General features: G+C 40.0%; 1 protein-coding gene across 1 annotated transcript in view; it reads right to left on the bottom strand.

The window, feature by feature from the left end:
- The window catches only part of USH2A (usherin), a 940,802-nt gene that overhangs the window by 285,092 nt on the left and 640,368 nt on the right, over window positions 1–15,342 (bottom strand). The window contains exon 46 of the mRNA XM_044943197.2: window positions 5,808–5,971. Within this exon, the coding sequence (XP_044799132.2) occupies window positions 5,808–5,971 (164 nt within the window). The remainder of the gene's footprint in view (window positions 1–5,807; window positions 5,972–15,342) is intronic.

Here is a 15,342-nt window from a genome sequence, read left to right as displayed (position 1 = left end):
GCAATGGCACCCCACTCCAGGACTCTTGCCTGGAAAATCCCATGGATGGAGGAGCCTGGTAGGCTGCAGTCCATGGGATTGCTAAGAGTCGGACACGACTGAGCGACTTCACTTTCACTTTTCACTTTCATGCGTTGGAGAAGGAAATGGCAACCCACTCCAGTGTTCTTGCCTGGAGAATCCCAGGGATGGGGGAGCCTGGTGGGCTGCCATCTATGGGGTCGCACAGAGTTGGACATGACTGAAGCAATTTAGCAGCAGCAGCAGCAAAGACACAGAAGCAGACTAGATCCATATGTGAGCTCTTCTAACTGCCTGTAAAGTCATGTTCTGAATGGGCCAAGGGTGAGTCCCTGTGTTATCAAATCAAGTTCAGTGATGGTGGCCAGGTTTTGTTGGCTGTGTCAAGCTGGAACCCTGGCTATCACCAGTACTGATGAAGATTCACTTGGAAAGATCCATCACATTACCACAATTCTACTAAATGGATCTTGCTAATTAATGATGAGTTACGGATGAGACTGGGGGCAGACCTCTGTAGGAAAGTGCAGAGTATTATACTGTATCAAAAAGACTTGCAGAATTAGAGAAAATATTTGCTAACAATGCAACTGATAAGGGATTAATCTCCAAAATACATAAACAGCTCATACTGCTCAATATTAAAAAAAAAAAAACAAGTAGTCCAATCAAAAATGGGTAGAAGATCTAAAAAGACATTTCTCCAAAGAAGATGTACAGATGGCCCAAAAGCACATAAAACAATGCTCAACATTACTAATTATTAGAGAAATATAAATCAAGACTACAATGAGGTACCACCTCACACTGGTCAGAATGGCATCTGCAAAAAGTCTACAAATATTATATGCTAGAGAGGGTGGGGAGAAAAGGGAACTGTCCCACACTATTGGTGGGAATGTAAACTGGTACAGCCACTATAGAGAAAAGTATGGAGATTCCTTATAAAACTAAAAATAGAGCTACCGTATTTTTCCTGTGGTCATGTATGGATGTGAGAGTTGGACTGTGAAGAAAGCTGAGTGCCGAAGAATTGATGCTTTTGAACTGTGGTATTGGAGAAGACTCTTGAGAGTCCCTTGGACTGAAAGGAGATCCAACCAGTCCATTCTGAAGGAGATCAGCCCTGGGATTTCTTTGGAAGGAATGATGCTAAGGCTGAAACTCCAGTACTTTGGCCACCTCATGCGAAGAGTTGACTCAAAACTAATACAGTGTTTCAGGTTTAAAAAACAACAACAACAAAAAAAAAACCTCTGATGCTGGGAGGGATTGGGGGCAGGAGGAGAAGGGGACGACAGAGGATGAGATGGCTAGGTGGCATCACTGAGTCAATGGACGTGAGTCTGAGTGAACTCCGGGAGTTGGTGATGGACAGGGAGGCCTGGCGTGCTTCGATTCATGGGGTCGCAAAGAATCGGACACGACTGAGCGACTGATCTGATCTGATGACCCTACAATCCCACTCCTGGGCATACAGTGAGTGAGTGAGTGAAGTCACTCAGTTATGTCCGACTCTTTGCGACCCCATGGACTGTAGCCCACCAGGCTCCTCCATCCATCGAGTTTTCTAGGCAAGAGTACTGGAGTGGGTTGCCATTTCCTTCTCCAGGGGACCTTCCCGACCCGGGGATTGAACCTGGGTCTTCCGCATTGCAGGCAGACGCTTTACCGTCTGAGCCACCACCTGAGCATATAACCAGAGAAAAACATAGTTCAAAAAGATACATGCACTCCTCCCCTATGTTCATAGCAGCACTATTTACAAAAGCCAATACAAGGAAACAACCTAAATGTCCACTGAGAGAGAAATGGACAAAGATGTGTTACATATATAAAATGGAATGTTTTTCAGCTCTTAAAAAGAATAAAACTATGCCATTTGCCGTGACATGGGCAGACCTAGAGAATACCACACTAAGTGAAGTAAGTCAGACAGAGAAATACAAATATCATATAATACTGCTTACATGTAGAATCTTAAAAAAAGATAAAAGTGAACTTATCTACAAAACAGACTCTTATATGTAGAAAATAAACATATGGTTATCAAAGGGGAGGTCGGGAGAGGGATAAATTAGGAGTTTGGTATTAAAATATAGATATTACTATTATAAAACAGATAAACAACAAAGTGTAGCACAGGGAACTATACTCAATATCTTATGATAACATATAATGAAAGAGAATATAAAAAAGAATATATTTATATATATATGTATAACTGAATCACTTTACTGTAGTAGCCCAACATCATAAATCAACTATCCCCTTCACAGATCACAGCCCTGTCATGTGAAGGGGTTTGCATAACTCAGTGAATCTATGAGCCATGCCATGTAGGGCTACCCAAGACTTACGGGTCATAGCAGAGAGTTTTGACAAAGTATGATCTGCTGCACTGGAGGAGGGAATGGTAAACCACCCCAGTATACTCGCCGTGAGAACCTCATAAACTATGTAAAGGGACAAAAAGATAGGACATCAAAAGATGAGTCCACAGGTCTGAAGATGTCCAATATGCTACTGGGGAAGAGTGGAGGAGAACTACTAATAGCCCCAGAAAGAATGAAGCCGTTAGGCCAAAGCAGAAAGGATGTTCATTTGTGGATGTGTCTGGTGATGAAAGTAAAATCTGATGCTGCAAAGAACAGTACTGCATAGGAACCTGGAATGTTAAGTCCATGAACCAAGGTAAATTGGATGTGGTCAAGCAGGAGATGGTAAGGATAAACATTGACATCTTAGGAATCAGTGAACTAAAATGGACAGGAGTGGGCAAATTTAATCTAGATAAGCACTATATCTACTACTGTGGGCAAGAATCCATAGAAGAAATTGAGTAGCCCTCATAGTCAACAAAAGAGTCCAAAATGCAGTACTTGGGTGTAATCTCAAAAATGACAGAATGATCTCAGGTTGTTTCCAAGGTAAGCCATTCCACAACACAGTAATTCAAGTCTATGCCCCTACCATGGATGCCAAAGAAACTGAAGTTGATCAGTTCCATGAAGACCTAGAAGACCTCCAGGAACTAACACCAAAAATAAAAAAGATGTTCCAGTCATCACTGGGGATTGGAATGTAACAGAAGGAAGTCAAAACATAACTGGAGTAACAGGCAAATTTGGTCTTGGAGAACAAAATGAAGCAGGGTGAAAGTTAACTGAATTCTGCCAAAAGAATGTACTGGTCATAGCAAATACCCTTTTTCAACAACACAAGAGATGACTTTACACTTGGACATCACCAAATGGTTAATACCGAAATCAAACCGATTACATTCTTTGTAGCTGAAGATGAATAAGCTGTATACAGTCAACAAAAAGACCTGGAGCTGACTATGGCTCAGAGCATCAGCTTCTCATAGAAAAATTCAGGCTTGAACTAAAGAAAGCAGGGGAAATCACTAGGTATGAGTTAAATCAAATTCCATATGAATATGCAGTGGAGGTAACAAGTAGATACAAGGACTTAGATCTAATAAACAGTGTGCCTGAAGAACTATGGACGGAGGTCCATAATACTGTACAGGAAGCAGTGAACAAAACCACCCCAAAGATAAAGAAAAGTAAGAAGGCAAAGTGATTACCTGAGGAGGCTTTACAGATGGCTAAAGAAAGAAGAGAAGTGAAAAACAAGGGAGAAAGGAAAAGATATATCCAACTAAACACAGAGTTCCAAAAAAACTGCACAGAGAGACAAGAAGGCCTTCTTCAACAAACAGTGCATAAAACTAGAAGAAAACAACAGAAGGGGAAAGACTAGGAATCTCTTCAGGAAAACTGGAGATATCAAGGTAACATTTCACCCAAAGATGGGCACAATAAAGGACAGAAACAGTAGAGACCTAGTAGATACTGAAGAGATCAAGAAGAGATGGAAAGAATACACAGGAGAACTCTACAAAAAAGATCTTAATGAACAGGATTACTATGATGGTGTGATCAGTCACCCAGAGCTAGACATTCTGGAGAATGAAGTCAAGTGTGCCTTAGGAAGAACTGCTGTTAACTAAAGCTAGTGGATGTGATGGAATTCCAGTAGAACTATTCAAAACCCTAAAGGATGATGCCATCGAGGTTTTGCATTCACTGTGTTGGCAAATCTGGAAGACTCAGCAGTGGCCACAGGACTGGAAAAGGTCAATCCTCATCCCAATTCCCAAGAAGGGTAGCACTAAAGAATGTGCTAACCACCGGACAATTGCACTCATCTCCCATGCTAGTAAGGTCATGCTAAAATCTTGTATGCTAGGCTTCAGCATTATGTGAACCAAGAACTTCCAGATGTCCAAGCTGGGTTTAGAAAAAGAAGAAAAAGCAGAGATCAAATTGCCAACATTTGCTGGAATATAGGGAAAGCCAGGGAATTCCAGAAAAAAACCTATCTCTATTTCAATGACTATATTAAAGTCTTTGACTGTGTAGATCATAACAAACTGTGGAAAGTTCTTAAAGAGATGGGAATACCAGACCATCTTACCTGTCACCTGATAAACCTGTATGCGGGTCAAGAAGCAACAGTTAGAACCCTGTATGGAACAACTGATTGGTTCAACATTGAGAAAGGAGTATGACAGGGCTGTCTGCTGTTACTCTGTTTGTTTAACCTATATGCTGAGAAATGCTGGTCTGGGTTACAAGCTGGAATTAAGAAAGGTGGGAGAAACATCAACAACTTCAGATATGAGGATGATACCACTCTAATGGCTGAAAGTGAGAAGGAACTAAAGAGCCTCTTGATGAGGGTGAAGAAAGAGAGTGAAAGAGCTGGCTTAAAACTGAATATTAAAAAAACTAAGATCATGGCATCCAGCCCCATTACTTCATGGAAATAGAAGGGGAAAAGGTGGAAGTAGTGATGGATTTCCTCTTCTTAGGCTCCAAAATCACTGTGGATGGTGACTGCAGCCATGAAATCCGAAGACAATTGCTTTACAGCAGGAAAGCTATGACAAACCTAGACAGTGTTGAAAAGCAGAGACATTACTCTCCCTATAGAGGTCCATATAGTTAAGATGATGGTTTTCCCAGTGGCCACGTATGCTTGTGAGAGCTACACCATAAAGAAGCTAGAGTGCCAAAGAATTGATGCCTTCAAACTGTGGTGCCGGAGGAGACTCATGAAAGTCCCTTGGAAAGAAAGGAGCTCAAACCAGTCAATCTTAAGGGAAATCAACCCTGAAAATTCGTTGGAAAGACTGTTAGTGAAGCTAAAGCTCCAGGATTTTGGTCATCTGATATGAACAGCTAACTCATTGGAAAAGTCCCTGGTGCTGGGAAAGAGGGCATCAGAGGATGAGATGGCTGGATGGCATAACCGATACAATGGACATGAACTGTGGCAAACTTCGGGAGGTGGTGAGGGACAGGGAGGCGTGGTGTGCTGCAGTCCATGGGGTCGCAAAGAGTCAGACACGAGTGGGTGACTGAACAACCACAGCAACTGAATCACTTTACTGTAACCTGAAACTAGCACAGCATCATAAATCAACTATACTCCACTAAAAATAAGAACAGTGGTCATTGCTAATAAAAAAATTAATACATGGACGCTTTTATCAAAATTGACTGGTGTAACAGAAGCTACATTCCCAATCCGAAAGGAATAGAAGAAGGAAGAGAAGGTCCAAGAATGGAAAGGAGGAGAAAGAACTTCCTTTGAAAAAGAAAAACACAGGGAACTTGGCTTTTCATTACTGTCATTTCAAAAATCTGTTCTTTTAAAATTCATTTTGATACAAACACAGGAAGGGGAAATAAAGAAGCATGAAGCTGACTTACTTGGTTTCGCCCATCTCACGTCTATGGCCGTGTGGTTAAGAACAGTCACAGTGACGTTGGCTCCTCTCTCTGGACGCCCAGCTAATGTTTTCACTGTCGCTTCTTGACTTGGTGTAAAACCCACACTGTTATGTACAAAGACCTTATACACATACGTCGTAAACCTAAAAAGTTGTTTTTAAAAAATACATACATAAATTTCTCTTTCCAGAAAACAACACACATTTTCTTTTTCATCACAATATACAGACTTCCCCCTGCAGAATGAACTATTTTGTCCCTGCTCCAAATACATTTCCTTTTGTGTCCCCGCACAAAAACAGCATTATTATTCTAACTCTCAATTCTTAATCAAAGTGTTAAGGAAATATTATATAAGAAATGCTAAGCAAATACCATTGTTCAAAATAAATGTGGTTTATTGTTTTTCTCATCCTTATTGTTTTCATAAGTGGTGAGGATTACAGCTCAGTTCAAGATGCAATTACACATCTGGCATTTTGCCAGCTTTCTATCTGAATTCGATCCAGAGAGTTCTATGCTCTTCTTTTGGGAAATGTATCCATTTCAAATATCAGATTCTCTCATCACCATTTTTTGCCTATACCTGTAGTCCTGTCCCATAATCTCACTGGCAGAGAGATTAACTCCTAAATTAAATTATAAAACTATGACCAAAGTATACAGCATACTCCCACAGAGGTTTTGCTATGGTGAACTGCATTTTGCCATTGTGAGAACATATTTACTTGAGTCAGTACAATGGAAGCTGAACACTGATTTTCAGAAGAAGAAAACTAGACATGGTGATGTGATATGATGTCCTAAGTCACGCTAAGTTGCTTCAGTCATGTCCAACTCTGTGCAACCCTATGGACTAGCCTACCAGGTACTTCTGTCCATGGAATTCTCCAGGTAAGAATACTAGAGTGAGTTGCCATGCCCTTTTCCAGGGGATCTGCCCAACCCAGGGATTGAACCTAGGTCTCTTGCATTGCAGGCAGACTCTTAACCATCTGAGCCACCAGATGCAGACTTCCCAAATCATATATTAAATCGATGGGCTGACGCCACCAGTTCCTCATCCTTTTTGGCTCTTTCAGGCAGAAGACTTATCAGACATTCTCTTTTTTTTTGGGTCAAACTGCCCAGGAAGGAAAATACTATTTACAGACACAGTCAAGCTTTGACTGGACTATGGCTTAGACCAAGAGCTTGCTTAAACACGTTGTACAACACAAGACCCTCTCCAGGGGGTATCCAGGCCTTAGGGCAACTGCTGGCTTCAGATCATCACTTTCTTTAGGTTTCAAAGATCATCACATCCAATGCAGGGCCCATGGAATCTGCCTCAATAATGATGAGAAAGAGAGGATGCCATTTGCAGGACTGTGCTAAGTAACTTAGCCGGAGTTACATCAGGATGCTCACAGAATTTTGCCACTACCCGCAGAAGTCTGCTTGCCTGACTTTCTCACTCACGGCCCGAAGGTATTTTTGCAGGGCTTGTCCTCAGGCACATTTGCTCTGTTATTGTAGCTATAGGTAAAGACTTACTAATATTTTCTAAGCTATTTACTATCTATTTCCCCAAATAAATACTACCATCAGATCTTCTACTCTGCTTTACCTCATCTCCATGTGTCCTTCTTTTCTCTCTCTCTTTTTTTCATTTTGTATGCTATTGTGGGTTTGTGCCCCCACCCCCCCAAGATATGTGTAAGTCCTAACCCCTGGTACTTGTAAATGTGACCTTATTTGGAAATGGGGTCTTTGCAGATGTGATCAAGTTAACATAAGTTTATACTGGATTTGGGAGAGCTCTAAATCCAAAGGACTGATATAAAAGAAGAGGGAAATTTTGTTACAGACACACACAGGGAGAAAATGTTCACAGGGAGAAGATGGGGGGCAGAGATTGGCTTCATCCTGTCATAAGCCAAAGAGCAACTGGGGCTACTAGCAGTTGGAAGAGGCAAGAAATGGTTATTTTCTAGAGGCTTTGGAGGGAATATAGTCCCGATAGTACTTACATTCCAAACTTTCAGCTTCTAAAACTGTAAGAGAATACATTTCTGCTGTTTTAAGCCACCCAGAAGTGGTAGGAAACTCACACATATGCTTTTTAGCAAGAGCTAAATAGTCCATAGGTTTCACAAGTGGCTCAATGGTAAAGAAGCCACCTGCCAAGCAGGAGACTTGGGTTCCATCACTGGGTCAGGTAGATCCTCTGGAGGAGGAAATGGCAACCCACTCCAGTATTCTTGCCTGGGAAATCCCATGGATAGAGGACCCAGGCGGGCTATGTCCATGGGGTCACAAAAGTATAGGACATGACTTAGCAACTAAACAACAATAACAACAAATGCCTATATGACAACGACAACTGAAAGATAGTAACAGTATTTACTGAGTATATAGTGCGTATCAGGAATTTTCTACATGATTTATGCATTCATTCTTCATGATACTATTATAATACCTGCTTTGAACATTAGGAAAATAACTAACTAGTCTAAGTTATTGAGCTAGGAAATGGGAAGTACAGACTCAAACCTGGACATTCTGATTCCAGAGCCTGCTTTTTGCCCATGATGCTGTATTGCCAGCATCACCATGATGGCAATGATGATAATAATAAAAAACACCATGGTCAGCTGCTGCTGCTAAGTCACATCAGTCATGTTAGATCTGTGCGACCCCATAGACGGCGGCCCACCAGGCTCCCGTCCCTGGGATTTTCCAGGCAAGCATACTGGAGTGGGTTGCCATTTCCTTCTCCAGTGCATGAAAGTGAAGTTGCTCAGTCCTGTTCAACTCTTCGTGACCCCATGGACTGTAGCCTACCAGGCTCCTCCGTCCATGGGATTTCCCAGGCAAGAGTACTGGAGTGGGTTGCCATTGCCTTCTCTGCCGTGGTCAGCTAGATGATGTCATATCACTGGGGCTTGATCTCTGAGTTTTTTTTATGGCAGATGGGAGAGACTTTTGCTTACGCATCCAAATAATCTTGCCAAATTTCCTTTGTAACCACCAGTATGAATGTGAAGGATGGTGATTCATGGTTAAGAGGGGAGCAAGTCTGTGACAGTCAAATGAAACACAGCTAATGGCTCTCATGGGAACTGAACTAGTGACCTTGCTGTCATTAGCTCTGTCTCTGGGTAAAATAGTTTGAATTGTGCTTTGTTCCCCAAAATGGCTTAAAAGAAACTTAGCTAGAGTCTGGATGCCTAATCTCTCCTACAATATTTAAATTGTTCTTCTACATGTTTATTCTATGATACAGTTAGTAATCTTGATGGCTTTAAAGTGATATCATTTTCATGGTTCTTTTTACAAGTGGAATTTAAAACATCAGGCAGTGCTAAAATGATGAATTGCAAATAAGTTCTGTAGGGCCTTAGTTCTTCCTGTGTTACTTGAAACTATTTCATCATAATTTAGGTATGATGAAATATGTGATTTATGTCTACACAGAAGAAATTTAGGCCACACAGATATATATAATTGGAATGCCTGTTTTCAAAGTACAGTTGCCTCTTAGTATCTGCAGGGAATTGGTTACAGCACCCCCATGGATACCAAAATTTGAGGATTCTCAAATTCAGTTCAGTTCAGTTGCTCAGTTGTGTCCAACTCTTTGTGACCCCACGGGCTGCAGCACGCTAGGCTTCCCTGTCCATCACCAACTCCCAGAGTTTACTCAAACTCATGTGCATTGAGTCAGAGATGCCATTCAGCCATCTCATCCTCTGTTGTCCCCTTCTCCTCCCACCTTCAATCTTGCCCAGCAACAGGGTCTTTTCCAATGAGTCAGTTCTTTGCATCAGGTGGCCAAAGTATTGGAGCATCAACTTCAGCATCAGTCCTTCCAATGAATATTCAGGACTGATTTCCTTTAGGATTGACTGATTGGATCTCCTTGCAGTCCAAGGGACTCTCAAAAGTCTTCTCCAACACCACAGTTCAAAAGCAACAATTCTTCTGCTCTCAGCTTTCTTTATGGTTCAACTCTCACATCCATACATGACTACTGGAAAAACCACAGCTTTGACTAGATGGACCTTTGTTGGCAAAGTAATGTCTCTGCTTTTTAATATGCTGTCTAGGTTTGTCATAGCTTTTCCTCCAAGGAGCAAGTGTCTTTAAATTCCATGGCTGCAGTCACCATCTGCAGGGATTTCAGAGCCCAAGAAAATAGTCTGCCACTGTTTCCATTTTTTCCCCATCTATTTGCCATGAAGTGATGGGACTGGATGCCATGATCTTAGTTTTTTGAATGTTGAGTTTTAAACCAGCTTTTTCATTCTTTCACCTTCATCAAGAGACTCTTTCGTTCTTTTTCACTTTCTGCCATAAGGGTGGTATCATCTGCATATCTGAGGTTATTGATATTTCTCCCAGCAATCTTGATTTCAACTTGTGCTTCATCCAGCCCAGCATTTCGCATAATGTACTCTGCATATAAGTTAAATAAGCAGGGTGACAGTATACAGCCTTAACGTACTCCTTTCTCAATTTGGAACCAGTTCATTGTTTCACGTCCAGTTCTGATTGTTTATATAAGGGACTTGAAGATGCTCAAGTCCCTTATAAAAAATAGCATAATCTTTGCATAGGAGATATGCATATTTTTCATTCTTTAAATGCCTAGATTTCTTATAATACATAATATAATGTAAACACTATGTAACATTATTATCACAATGTGAATGTTATATAAATAGCCTTTGCCTAATGTCACAGAGCTAGTTAAGAAGATTAGGTGGGCCTGTACTTTATTCATTTTTAATATTAAATTATTTCCACTATTCAATATTATTTTACTGAATTGAGAAATCAGTAGGCATTTCACTGGATGTCATACATTTGTCTTTTGCGTTTTATTTAATTTTCGTTTTTTCAGTTAAAATTTTAAGTAATAAGATCTTGAACTCTTTAAAATAAACTAAAATATACTGTTTTCATGACATCTGAAACCTAATCTTTGTCAGTAAGTACATATACCTCTGTCTACATGGGTTGGCATATATTTCCCCACTTCATGTCAAAAAAGAAAATATTCATTTGCTTCAAGTATTTTGTTCATTTTCTCTAGTTTATTGATTTTTTTAAGATAGACTTAAGTGTTGATATCAAATGTGATATTCCATTTAGTTAATGATAAAATACTTTTAAAAGAAAAATGCTCCTTCAGTTGACATCATATACTCATGCAAAACTTATGTATATCAATCAATATCTTCTCTAAATACTAATTATGGTTTTTGGGTATGTTTTGAAAAATGTGCCATTGCAAATCCTGTAAGATATAGCTTTTGAAATCTGCAAAGTAAATGAAAACTTGTATTCAGTATATACTGTAGCCAGTAAAACAAGCTGTTTGAAGGTCTACTTAGGAATACTAGGCTGTTGTACTAGTCATCCCCTAAATGATTGATTCAGATCATTCTCCAGCCCCTCCCTTCATCCACACAGAAAATGATGAACTTGTTGTAAAATAGACATGACTCTGGTATCCTTCCTTGTAAAAGATAATACATACTAAAATCTTATTTATGGAACAAGACTCATTTCAAGGTTCAATTGTTATTACTCGAATGAATGAGAAAACTAGTTTAGATGATGATTTTAATCTGTTTATTGAGTAGATAATTTTATAAATAAATTAATGAATACTAAATAGTTACTAAAGCATTCAGTCTCATAACTTTCAAGTCACATATAATTTGACTAGTAACATAAAAGTCTATCTAGCCAATAAAGATTCAATGCAATCCCTATCAAGCTACCAATGGTATTTTTCACTGAGCTAGAACAAATAATTGCACAATTTGTGTGGAGATAAAAAAACCTCAAATAGGCAAAGCAATCTTGAGAAAGAAGAATGGAACTGGAGGAATCAACCTGCCTCACTTCAGGCTCTACTACAAAGCCACAGTCATTAAGACAGTATGGTACTGGCACAAAGACAGAAATATAGATCAATGGAACAAAACAGAAAGCCCAGAGATAAATCCACGCACATATGGACACCTTATCTTTGACAAAGGAAGCAAGAATATACAATGGAGAAAAGACAATCTCTTTAACAAGTGGTGCTGGGAAAACTGGTCAACCACTTGTAAAAGAATGAAACTAGAACACTTTCTAACACCATACACAAAAATAAACTCAAAATGGATTAAAGATCTAAACATAAGACCAGAAACTATAAAACTCCTACAGGAGAACATAGGCAAAACACTCTCCGACATAAATCACAACAGGATCCTCCATGACCCACCTCCCAGAATATTGGAAATAAAAGCAAAAATAAACAAATGGGACCTAATTAAAATTAAAAGCTTCTGCACAACAAAGGAAACTATAAGCAAGGTGAAAAGACAGCCTTCAGAATGGGAGAAAATAATAGCAAATGAAGCAACTGACAAACAACTAATCTCAAAAATATACAAGCAACTCCTACAGCTCAACTCCAGAAAAATAAATGACCCAATCAAAAAGTGGGCCAAAGAGCTAAACAGACATTTCTCCAAAGAAGACATACAGATGGCTAACAAACACATGAAAAGATGCTCAACATCACTCATTATCAGACAAATGCAAATCAAAACCACTATGAGGTACCACTTTACACCAGTCAAAATGGCTGCGATCCAAAAGTCTACAAGCAATAAATGCTGGAGAGGGTGTGGAGAAAAGGGAACCCTCTTACTGTGTTGGTGGGAATGCAAACTAGTACAGCCACTATGCAGAACAGTGTGGAGATTCCTTACAAAACTGGAAATAGAACTGCCTTATGACCCAGCAATCCCACTGCTGGGCATACACACTGAGGAAACCAGAATTGAGAGAGACATGTGAACCCCAATGTTCATCGCAGCACTGTTTATAATAGCCAGGACATGGAAGCAACCTAGATGTCCATCAGCAGATGAATGGATAAGACAGCTGTGGTACATATACACAATGGAGTATTACTAAGCCATTAAAAAGAATACATTTGAATTAGTTCTAATGAGGTGGATGAAACTGGAGCCAGAGTGAAGTAAGCCAGAAAGAAAAACACCAATACAGTATACTAACGCATATATATAGAATTTAGAAAGATGGTAATGATAATCCTGTATGCAAGATAGCAAAAGAGACACAGATGTATAGAACAGTCTTTTGGACTCTGTGGAAGAGGGTGAGGGTGGGATGATTTGGGAGAATGGCATTGAAACATGTATAATACCATATATGAAATGACTCGCCAGTCCAGGTTCAATGCAGGATACATGATGCTTGGGGCTGGTGCACTGTGATGACCCAGAGGGATGGTACAGGGAGGGAGGTGGGAGGGGGCTCTGGATGGGGAACACGTGTACACCCGTGGTGGATTCATGTTAATGTATGGCAAAACCAATACAATACTGTAAAGTAATTAGCCTCCAATTAATATAAATAAATTTAAATTTTAAAAAAATAAATAAAAATAAAAATCAGATCAGATCAGATCAGTTGCTCAGTTGTGTCTGACTCTTTGTGACCCCATGAATCGCAGCACGCCAGGCCTCCCTGTCCCTCACCAACTCCCAGAGTTCACTCAGACTCACGTCCATCGAGTCAGTGATGCTATCCAGCCATCTCATCCTCTGTCGTCTCCTTCTCCTCCTGCCCCCAATCCCTCCCAGCATCAGAGGCTTTTCCAATGAGTCAACTCTTCGCATGAGGTGGCCAAAGTACTGGAGTTTCAGCTTTAGCATCATTCCTTCCAAAGAAATCCCAGGGCTGATCTCCTTCAGAATGGACTGCTTGGATCTCCTTGCAGTCCAAGGGACTCTCAAGAGTCTTCTCCAACACCACAGTTCAAAAGCACCAATTCTTCGGCGCTCAGCCTTCTTCACAGTCCAACTCTCACATCCATACATGACCACAGGAAAAACCATAGCCTTGACTAGACAAACCTTTGTTGGCAAAGTAATACTCCCCCCCAAAAAAAAAGAAATTACAGTGCAAAACATAAATAAATAAAAATTACAGTCATACATTAAAAAAAAAAAAGAAATGATCCTTACTGAAATTTAGAAAGATGTTTTTTCCCTTGCAAATTATATTGCTTTCTTGTGTTTGATATACCATTATTTTATTCATTAATTAATTTGTTCATTCATTCAAAAAATATTTATTAGCACTAACATGCCTTGGCTGGAAAGCTATGACAAACCTAGACAGTGTGTTGAAAAGCAGAGACATTATTCTGCCAACATATGCTCAAGACTATAGTCTTCCTGGTGGTCACAGACAGTTGTGAAAGCTGGACTGTAAAGAAGGCAGAGCACCAAAGAATTGATGCCGTCGAACTGTGGTGATGGAGAAGACTCCTGAGAGTCCCTTGGATAACAAGGAATCAAACCAGTTAATCTTAAGGGAGATCAACCCTGATAACTTGTTGGAAGGACTGATGCTGAAGCTGAAGTCCCAGTATTTTGGTCATCTGATGTGAACAGCCAACTTATTGGAAAAGTCCCTGATGCTGGGAAAGATTGAGGGCAGAAGGAGAAGAGGGCATCAGATGATGAGATGGCTGGATGGCATCACTGATGCAATAGAAATGAATTCTGGCAAACTTCGGGAGATGGTGAGGGACAGGGAGGTGTGGCATGCTGCAATCCATGGGGTTGCAAAGAGTTGGGCATGACTGGGCCACTGAGCAACAACAGCAACATGCCAGATACTAAACACAGTGAACGTAATGTCTGTCCTACTGGAGTCTGTGTGTGTTTGTGTGTACATATGTACAGACACATGTTTTTAAATGGGGACCTCTAAAATACATATTCATTTATTCCTTTTTCTTTCCACATACATCAGATAGAGCATCTAATTTAACCTAATCTAGACAGGAAGTCTTCACAGAGGAGATAACTTGGGCTATGGATCGCAAATAGTAATTTGGTCAGTAAGAAGCATCATTTAGGGCAAAATATGTGGACAGCTTAGATCTTGAAAGGGTCTGACGTTTTGGGAGCCAATAAAATTCTTCAGTGCCTCAGGTGATTTTCATCAGAATTAAAAACATGTCAACTTTATTGATGTCCTAACAGAATTCACATGTCAACATTGTCACCAATATAAATCATGTTTCAAAAAAATGCAGGCTATTCAGTTGCTCCTCCTACTAACTCTTCATTTCTGCCACAACCCAACACATGCTTTAGAACAACATTACATACTAGAGGATTTGCAAAACCTCTCATAGATACTATTCCTTACATCCTCAAATCCTTTGTGGGAGTAAATAAATACACAAACAAATAAAAATTCAACATTATTTCCACTGCTTAAACCTGCAGTTGTATAGATTTTTCATTGATGGTGCATACCTTTTCCTCATGTATTTGTTGCTGAAAGATTTTTTCCCTAAAAATGCTGAAGGTCTTTTGCTTTTGAAAATTGAAATGTAATACTGATCACACTTGAAAGTTGTGATACATTTTAGATTGTGAGTGAAAGTTGCAGCCGTCCTATTCCTGTAGCTATCTAT

Source organism: Bubalus bubalis, chromosome 5 (assembly GCF_019923935.1).
Source record: "Bubalus bubalis isolate 160015118507 breed Murrah chromosome 5, NDDB_SH_1, whole genome shotgun sequence".
NCBI classification, from domain to species: Eukaryota; Metazoa; Chordata; class Mammalia; order Artiodactyla; family Bovidae; genus Bubalus; species Bubalus bubalis.
The sequence above is the reverse complement of the archived record's forward strand: the minus strand, read 5'-3'. Positions and strand labels throughout refer to the sequence as shown.